The sequence below is a fragment of the Prionailurus bengalensis genome, chromosome F2, assembly GCF_016509475.1.
Source record: "Prionailurus bengalensis isolate Pbe53 chromosome F2, Fcat_Pben_1.1_paternal_pri, whole genome shotgun sequence".
In the NCBI taxonomy this organism is placed as follows: domain Eukaryota; kingdom Metazoa; phylum Chordata; class Mammalia; order Carnivora; family Felidae; genus Prionailurus; species Prionailurus bengalensis.
Genome location: NC_057353.1, coordinates 2,239,682 through 2,248,746, shown reverse-complemented (window position 1 = coordinate 2,248,746; position 9,065 = coordinate 2,239,682). Strand labels below are relative to the sequence as shown.

The window sequence follows — 9,065 nt, the reverse complement described above, 5'->3', positions numbered from 1 at the left end:
GGGTTATTTGCATTCTACACTCAAGCCCCTTTTCAGATATATGATTTGCAAACATTCTCTCACATTTGGCGGTGAGCCTTCTTTCTTTACTAACAGTGCCCTTTGAGGTACAAAACTGTTTAATTTTGATGTAACCCAATGTATCTATTTTCATGGTTGTGGTTTCTGTTCTTGCTGTCATATTTAAGAATATTTTGACAAATCTGAGATCAGGAATATTAATCCGATGTTTGTTTTTTCCTAAGAATTTTTAGTTTTAGTGTAGGATCCACTTCCAGGTACTTTTGTGTATTATGTTTATATCTATTCGTCTCAGCACCGTTGCTGAAGGACTACTCATTCCCCATAGAATGGTCTTGGTAGCCTTGTAAAAAATCAATTGAACACATGGTTTCATTTCTAGAATCTTAACTCTATTCCATTGATTATACGTCTATATTTGTACCAATACCACACTGTCTTGATTACTGTCGTTTTATGGTAAAATCTGAAATTGGGGATTCCACATTCTCCTACTTTATTCTTTTTATTCAAGATTGATTTGGCTATTTTGTACCCCTTAAAATCCGTTATGAAATTTTATAATCGGCTTTCAGTTTATACAAAGAAGTCAACTGGAGTTTCAATAGTATTGCACTGAATCTGTATCTTAATTTGGGACATATTGCCATCTTATGATAAGTTTTCTGTTCCGTGAGATTTTTTTCCATTTAATTTGATCTCTAGTATGATTCGGCAATGTTTTATAGTTCTCTGTGTATACATTTGCATTCTCTTAGTTAAATTTATTTCTAAGCATTTTTTTCTTTTTAATGCTACTGTACATGGAATTATACACTAATTAAGCTTTAAGACTGTTTACATTGCATGTATGTAGAAAAACATTTGATTATTCATATTGATCTTATATCCTGCAAACTTGAAGGGCTTGTTTATGCTTTTAATTATTTTTGCATGGACTTTATATGACAGGTCACATCATCTGCAAACAGAGATAGATTTACTTCTTCCTTTTGAAAATAAATTTTTTTTCTTTCTTTCTCTTACCTAATACTCTGGAAATAAACTACAGTAAAATGTTGAAGAGAAGTAATTAGAGTGGACATTTTTGTCTTACTCCTGAACTCAGACGGAAAGCATCCTATCTTTCACAATTAAATACATGAAGCTAGCTTAGGATTTTCATAGATACCCTTCATCAGGTTGAAGGTGTTTCCTTCTACAGACATACCTTGGAGATATTGTGGGTTCAGCTCCAGACCACTGCAGTAAAGTAGATATTGCAATAAAGTGAGTCAAATCATTGTTTTGGTTTCCCAGTACTCGTAAAAGTTAGGTTTACACTATGCCATAATCTATTAGGTATGCAATAGTATTGTGTCTTAAAAACAATGTGCATTCCCTATTTTAAAAGTACTTTATTGCTAAAACAAAATGCTAACTATCACCTCAACTTTAGCAAGTCATAATCTTTTTTTCTCGGGAAGGATCTCGCCTCACTGTTGATAGCTGCTGACTGATAAAGGTGGTGGTTGTTGAAGGCTGGTGTGGCTGTGATTTCTTAAAATAAGCCAGCAAAATTTGCCTCATCAATTGGCTCTTCCTTTCACAAATGATGTCTCTGAAGCAGGGAATACTGTTCCATCACATTTTACCCACAGTACATCTCCTTTCAAAATTGGGGTCAAATCCTCTCAAACCCTGCAGCTGCTTTATCAACTAAGTTCATGTAACACTGTAAATCCTTTGTTGTCATTTCATCAGTCTTCACAGCATCTTCACTGGGAGTAGATTCCACCTCAAGGAATCGCTTGCTTGGCGCATCCCTAAGAAACAACTCCTCATCCGTAAAAGTTTGATCATGAGATTGCAGCCATTCAGACACATCTTCAGGCTCCACTTCTAGTCCTTTGGCTGTTTCCTCCATCTCTGCATTCAGAACACATTAAATATTTACCAGTTAAGTTTGCTGTATTATATGGACTGGTTTGTGGCACCCTAACCCAGTCACCATAACATCAAAGATAACTGCTCACCATCACAAATGTAATAATGAAAACGTTTGAAATGTTGTGGGAATTACCAAAATGTGACACAGAGACACGAAGTGAGCAAATGCTTTTGGGAAACGGTGTCAATAGATTTTCTATTGATGCAGTAGTGCCACAAACCTTCAATTTGCTAAAAACCACAGTATTTGCAAAGTATTGGACAGAGTCCAATAAACCTTCAATTTGCTAAAAACCACAGTATTTGCAAAGTATTGGACATAGTCCAATAAACCTTCAATTTGTTAAAAACCAGAGTATTTGCAAAGTACTGGACAGAGTCCAATAAACGAGGTGTGCCTGTATTCCAGTTTGTTGAGTGTTTTTGTCAAAAAGGGCACACGGTTTTGTCGAATGCCTTTTCTACACCAATTTTGTATTTCTGAGATAAATCCCATTGGCCATTATGTATAATTCTTTTTATGTTTCTGGATTCAGTTTAAGTATTTTATTGTGGGTTTTGGAATCCATATTCATAAAAGATACTACTCTATGGCATCCTTTGAAGTCTTTGCCTAGTTTTTGATATTAGGGCTGGCCTCATAGAATGAGATTGAAAGTGTTCTCTCTGCTTCTATTCACAGGAGAGTTTACAATTTGGTGTTACGTCTTCCTTAATTGATGGGGAAGCTGTCTGGATATGAGCTTTCTTTTAATGGTTACTAACTCAATCTCCTTAGTTGTTTTTAGACAACAATCAATTCAGATCATTTATATCTTCTGGAGCCATACAATTATTCATAACATTTTTTTCATAATGCTCTTCATTTCTTTAAAGTTAGCCGTAATATAAGGCCAATCAAGCTAAAGTTTAGTGAGTTTTTCTGCTCTTGTCAGAGTCAGCTTTTGTTTATTTTTCTATTCTCTATTCAATGTCCACTCTAATAAATTTTATTTATTTTCTTTAGGTGACTTTTGTTTTCTTTCTCCAGGATCCTAAGGTAAAAGGTTAGGTTATTGATGTAAGATATTTATTCTTTCTCTATGTAAGCACTAAGGTATAAATTTCCCTCTAAGCACTGCTTTAGCAGCATCCCAGAAGTTTTTGTATGTTTTGATATGTTGTGTCTTCATTTTCATTCATCTCAAAAGTATTTTCTCATTTTCCTTTGATTTCTTATTTGACCTATTCATTTTTATATATGAAGTGCACTTTAATTTTTTTTTGTACTGGTTATTTATTTTTGAGAGAGAGAGAGTACAAGTGGGAGAAGGGCAGAGAGAAAGGGAGACAGAATCCAAAGCAGGCTCTGGGCTCTGCGCTGTCAGCAAAGAGCCCGATGTGAGGCTCGAACTCACAAACCGTGAGATCATCACCTGAGCCGAAGTCAGATGCTTAGCTGACTGAACCACCCAGGTGCCCCTGAAGTACACTTTTAATTGCTTACATATTCATAAGTTTCCAACTTCTTTCTGTTTTTGATTTTTAATTTCATTCCATTGCAGTCAGATAACATATCTGGTTTTATTTCTATTGTTTTCAACTTATTGAGGTTTATTTTACAGCCCAGAAGGTGGTATATCCTGGAAAGTGTTCCCTGTGCCCTTGAGAACACTGTGTATTCCGGGATCGTTGGGTACTGTGTCCTTTATACGTCTTTTACGTTTACTTGGTTTATAGTGTTATTCAATAGTCTATTTCCTTGCTGATCATTTTCCTTGTCATTCTGTTCATTATTTAAAGTGAGATACTGAAGTCTCCAAATATGATTGTTTAATTTTCTATTTCTCCCTTCATTTCTGTCATTGTTGTTCCAATCATTCTGGTTCTCTATTAATTAGTTCCACATATGGTTGTAATTGTTGTATTTACTCCAGGGATAAACCCTATTTCACAGTGAATGATCCTTTTAATGTGCTGCTGAATTTGGTTTGCTAGTATTTTTTTCCAGTTTTCCTCAAACTGATTTCTAGTTTCATGCCACTGTGGTTAGAGAAGATACTTAGTATGCTTTCAATCTTAAATTTGCTAAGACTTGTTTTGTGGCCAAAATATGGTCTATCCTAGAAAATATTGCATGCACCCTTGAGTCATATGTGTACTCTGCTTTTGGATGGAATTCTTTGTATATGTTTGTTAGAGTCCATTTGGTCTATAGTGTTCAAATCTTGTTTCCTTATTGATTCTCTGCCTGGGTGATCCATTGTTAAGAGTGGAATATTAAGTCTCCAGCTGTTAACTGTATTACTGTTTATTTCTGCTTATATCTCTGCTAATTTTTGCTTTATATGTTTAGGTGCCGCATTTTGGCTCACAAATATTTATAATTATTGTCTTTTTGACACATTGGGAACTTTACCATTTATAGAGTAGCGTTCTTTGTCTCTTTTTTACCATTTTTAGTTGAAAGTATATTTTGTCTGGTATAAGTATAGTTATCCCTGCATTTTTTCCCCTTTTGGTTACCATTTTCTTGCAATGTCTTTTTCCATTTCTTTACTCTCTGTCTACGTGTATCTTTAAGGCTAAAGTGAGTCTCTTATGGACAGAATATTATTGGATTCTTTTTATCCACTTAACCATTTTATGTCTTTTAATTAGCTAATTTAATCCATTTATGTTTAAAGTAATTATTGATAGGTAAGGACTTAATTATTGTCATTTTGTTGTTTCCTGGTTGTTTTGTAGATTCATTGTTCTTCGCTTTTTAACCTGCTGTCATTTTTAGTGTTTTGATGTCTTTGATATCAGTAGACTTCAAGTTCTTTATTATGTCTGTTTGTGTAATTGCTACAGGATTTTCCGTTGTGATGTTACCATAAGACCTACATAAAATATCTTGAACTTATACCATCTTATTTCATACTAATAACAATGTAACTTCAATTAATGCATAACCTTTAGACTTTTACTTCTTCTCTTCCTCACATTTTAGTTATTGGTATTGCATGTTTGCTTTTTTTATACATTCTATAACTAATAGATTATTGCAGCTAGGGTTATTTTTGTTACATTCTTTTTAAAAAATCTTTCAACTAGATTTTTAAGTGAATTATGCACCATTATATTGAAGATCTAACTGTGACCATATACTTATCATTACCCAGTGAGATTTGTATTCCTTTCTAGGGTTTTATAATGTTAATTAGCATTCTTTCTCTTCTATTTAAAGAACTTCTTTAGCATTTCTTGTAAGGATGGTCTGGTACCAATAAACTCCCTCAACTTTAGTTTGAGATCTCCCTCCTTCATTTCTGAAAGGGCAGTTTCACTGTGTATAAATTTTTTGATTGACAGCTATTTTCTTTCAATATTTTGAATATGTCATTTCATTCCATTCTAACCTGAAAATTTTCTGTTGAGAAAACTGCCAGTGTTCTTATGTAGGTTCCCTTTTATGTAACTTCTCTTTTTTTCTCTTGCTGCTCCTTACAATTCTTTGTCTGTGACTTTTGGCAATTTAAGTGTATTGTGTCTTGGTGTTGCTCTATTCATTTCAACCTATTTAGGGCCTTTTAGGTCTCGTGGACCTGGATACACATTTCTCTATCCAGGCTTAAGATATTTTCAGCTGTTATGGCTTTAAATGTACTTTGGGCACTTTCTTTTTTCCTACTCTTTTTGAAATTCACATAATGCATTTTTTTTTTACTATGTCTCATAATTCCTATAGGCATTCTTTACTCTTTTCTTTCTTTGTTTCTCTTTACTCCTCTGATGTGGTAATTTCCAATGCCCTCTGATCCGGGTCACTGATTCTTTCTTCCAAACGGTCAAATCTACTTTTGGAACTATGTTCAGTTATTCATTTCAGTAATGTATTTTTTAAATTCTAGATTTATGGATTTTTGTTTTTTGTTTGGATAGTTGCTATTTCCTTGTCAAACTTCTTGTTTTGTTCATGAATCATTTACCTAATTTTGCTTGGGGAAAATGTGCTTTCTTTTAGCTCACTAAACTTTGTTAAGGGGCTTATCCCTGAATTCTTTGTCTGAGAGTTCATAGATCTCAATTTCTTAGGGTCGGTTATTGAAGCTTTATTAGTTTTCTTCGATTGTGCCATATTTCCCTGATGATTCATGACCCTTGATTTCTTATGTTGATATCTGCATATTTGAGTAATTGTGCTCCTCTTCCAGACTTTATAGATTTTTTCTGGCAGAGACCATTCTTCACCCAAACACTCAACTCAGTTTGGGTTTCTGGGTGTGTCTGATGGTAATGTCCTTGGGCAGGTAAGACTTGCTAGTATGGTCTATTTTGGGGCAAGACGAACGTTTGAGCTCTGAGAATGGGCACGGGCTGGGGGGGGGAGGATGTGCCTCTGCTGAGAACAGTTGTATAGAAATGCTGTCTTGGTTCTCTAACCAAGTAAGGCTGTGGGATGGGCTCTGTGGCTGCCTGGTTTCTCTGGCCAGGCTTACTATGTGGTTGAGACTGTGTAACATATTAGTAACAGACAGGGGTATGAATTAGCTTCCCTGCCTTAGCAGGGCAGCAAGACAGGATCCATGACCTGCGTAGCTCTTTGTTTGGGTACCTGAATCAGGCCAGAGTATTCACTGAATTCCCTGGTCAGGTGAGGCCACAAGACTTGTTCTGTAATGGGGAAGCCAAGGGCTGTGATCACTGTTCAAGTGCCACTGTCTGTAGGGCTGTTGAATTGGCTATGTGCTCTGGTTATGTTCCTTGGCCTTGGGCTGAGGGCTATACTCAGCAATGAATGAGGCTATGAATTAGATTCCCTTCTTGGCAGCAGCAAGGGAAACAGCTCTAACATCAGTAAACCTCTTTGTTGTTTTAAGCCAACATGCACCCCAAGTTTCATAGCCAAATGGGGCCACTGGATTTGTTTTGCAAATTATTGGTTCTGTCTGCCTTTCTCTAGAATTGTGCATTGTTGGGCTGTAATGCTTCTAGGAGTTCTACTAGCCTTTCTGGTCAGATGGAACTGGAAAACATCTCCACAATGGGTGGGGCTATGTCTAGACTCCCTTGCTTGAAAAGGAAGGACAGGGGCCACTCCAGGTTACTTTCAATTTCCCAAACAGGCTCTCCTCTTGGAAAGGCCTGATGACCACCCTTAGCCTTGCCTATGAATTAATCTCTATACCTGTGCAGAGCACAGGACACCTCCATGCCAAGGTTTTGCTCTATGAGTGATCACCTTTGCCCAACAGCCTCTGGGCTCTAGGGCTGCTGGGTCACTCCGCTTCCAGAGGTTGTCTTCATTCCTCCTGATCAGATGGGGCTGGAAGACACTCTCCCTAGCAGGTAGGGCCATGACTCCATTCCTTGCTTGAGCATGGGAAATGGGGCTCTGGAGCTGGCAAACCTCCTTGTCTGAGGATTAGGAAGATCTGTACCTCACCGAGTTCCCTGGTCAGAATGCGTCCTCAACTTGGTTCTGTAGATAAGCCAAGCCTCTGGCTGGGATGACTCCTTAGGCTCTGCAGATGGGAACTCAGCTCACCAAGATCCATGTGTTTGTTGGTTGTCGGTTGTTGCAAGTCTCTTACCTTTATCACAGGCAGATACTCAGTGGTTGAGCCCTACTGGTTTTCCTGCCATCCCTGTGGGGTGAGATCAGAATAGGTGCTCCTACAAATTGACCCCATTGTTGGAGGAGGGGGCTAATTGTCCCTTATGGGCAATCTTTTCGCCTGGAGGACACAGGGGCTCAGGGAAGAACGCTCTGTGTGGTTGTGGACTATCCTGGGGGAGACGCAAGGCAGTCAGCATGTAGCCGTTTCTTACCCTTCCAGTCTATTTGGGCTCTGAGGTGCAGGGGCCCCATCATCCTCACCCACTGATGCTAGGATTCTCTCAGTGATGTCTTGCTCATAAATAGGTGACAGTTATTCCTCTTGTGAGAGGGAGTGAAGTAAGGAACAACCTGTGTCACCATTTTAGTGACCTTGCTCTACAGTTCACGGCATTTTAGGTCAAAATGGTGTTCTAGGAACAAGTCATTGGTTCTGAAGATGCTAATTATGATGTAAAGAGAGGATTCATGGCACATTCTAATTCAGACTTTTCAGGAGTTGACTGTGTGCTGGTACCACATTGATCGTTCTGCTTAGTCAAAGGCATAACAGGTGATCAAATAATCGTGTCAGTGGCATGCTGGTTCCATCTCTGAACTTGGCAAGATACCTGGTTTTTAAATTCCTCTCTAACATTTTTCACATGTGGAAATCGCTGAACCTTGCTGAACTTTAATTTCTTCATTAGCCAATGTACCTCTTATCTCCTAAGGGACTTTGTAAGAAAGAAAGTAGACAAAGAATGTTAACGCACTGCAAAATGATAAAGGGTGAGGTGGAAATGCCGATTAAAGGAAAGGCTGAGATCAACCTTTGGCTTGTAACTTTCAAGCTACAAAAGCTCAGACAAGTTGCTTTGAGTTTCATTTTCTTTTTTGAAAATAGGATTATAAAAATAATCTTTAAAGGTTGCCTTATTGAGTCTATGCAGTGTACCCATAGAAGATAATATCTAAATTTGAGGTATCCTTGTTATTAAAATTGCTATAAATGCATGGCATTTCTTAGATGTTATGGAATCCTAAGACAGTTAAACACATTATTATCACAAGGAAAAAAATTGCACTAAAGGATTAAGCAAAAAAGAAAAAAAAGACACATTAAAATACCATTTTTTAAAGCAAAAGTCCATACTTGGCATTTGTGCCTTTTTCCTAATTAAAAATGTTATGTGCATGTGCTTAAGGAGTACATTGAAATAAAGAATTTAAAAATAACTTTAAAAAAAAAAGATTAGAATAGGGGTGCCTGGGGAGCTCAATGGGTTTAGTGAGTAACTCTTGGTTTCCGGCTCAGGTTATGGTCTCATGGTTCACGGGTTCGAGCGCTGTGTCGGGTTCTGCACAGACAGCCCAGTGCCTGTTTGGGATTCTTTCTCTCCCTCCCTATCTGCCCCTGCCCTGCTGGTGTGCACACACACTTTCTCTTTCTGAATTCTCTGAACGATAAATAAGTAAACATTTTAAAAAAGAGACTAGAATATATTCTGTTTTAAAAATGCGTATTTTCAAAGAGACATCAGTTAGAAAT

General features: G+C 37.3%; 1 protein-coding gene across 2 annotated transcripts; it reads right to left on the bottom strand.

Moving 5' to 3' along the window:
• Positions 1 to 1,403: 1,403 nt before the first annotated feature.
• LOC122496045 (tigger transposable element-derived protein 1-like) lies at positions 1,404 to 7,936 on the bottom strand. Of its 2 annotated transcripts, none has more exons than XM_043602238.1 (2): positions 7,747 to 7,936; positions 1,404 to 1,929 (listed from the first exon to the last, which is right to left on the bottom strand). In XM_043602238.1, exons 1-2 carry the CDS (start codon positions 7,787 to 7,789, stop codon positions 1,685 to 1,687), a joined length of 288 nt encoding a protein of 95 aa, XP_043458173.1. In that variant the 5' UTR covers positions 7,790 to 7,936; the 3' UTR covers positions 1,404 to 1,684. The 2 variants fall into 2 exon arrangements, 1 of the variants encoding a protein (XP_043458173.1); XR_006300658.1 differs by lacking the exon at positions 1,404 to 1,929 and adding an exon at positions 5,883 to 7,562.
• Between the last annotated feature and the right edge of the window lie 1,129 nt (positions 7,937 to 9,065).

Bases quoted from the DNA above. Each gene is read 5' to 3' on its own strand.
- LOC122496045 (XM_043602238.1), bottom strand. From the start codon at position 7,789: ATGATGGGGCCCCTGCACCTCAGAGCCCAAATAGACTGGAAGG. The intron at 1,930-7,746 runs GTAAGAAACGGC...TTCTGAATGCAG, and splicing joins AGCCCAAATAGACTGGAAGG to AGATGGAGGAAACAGCCAAA.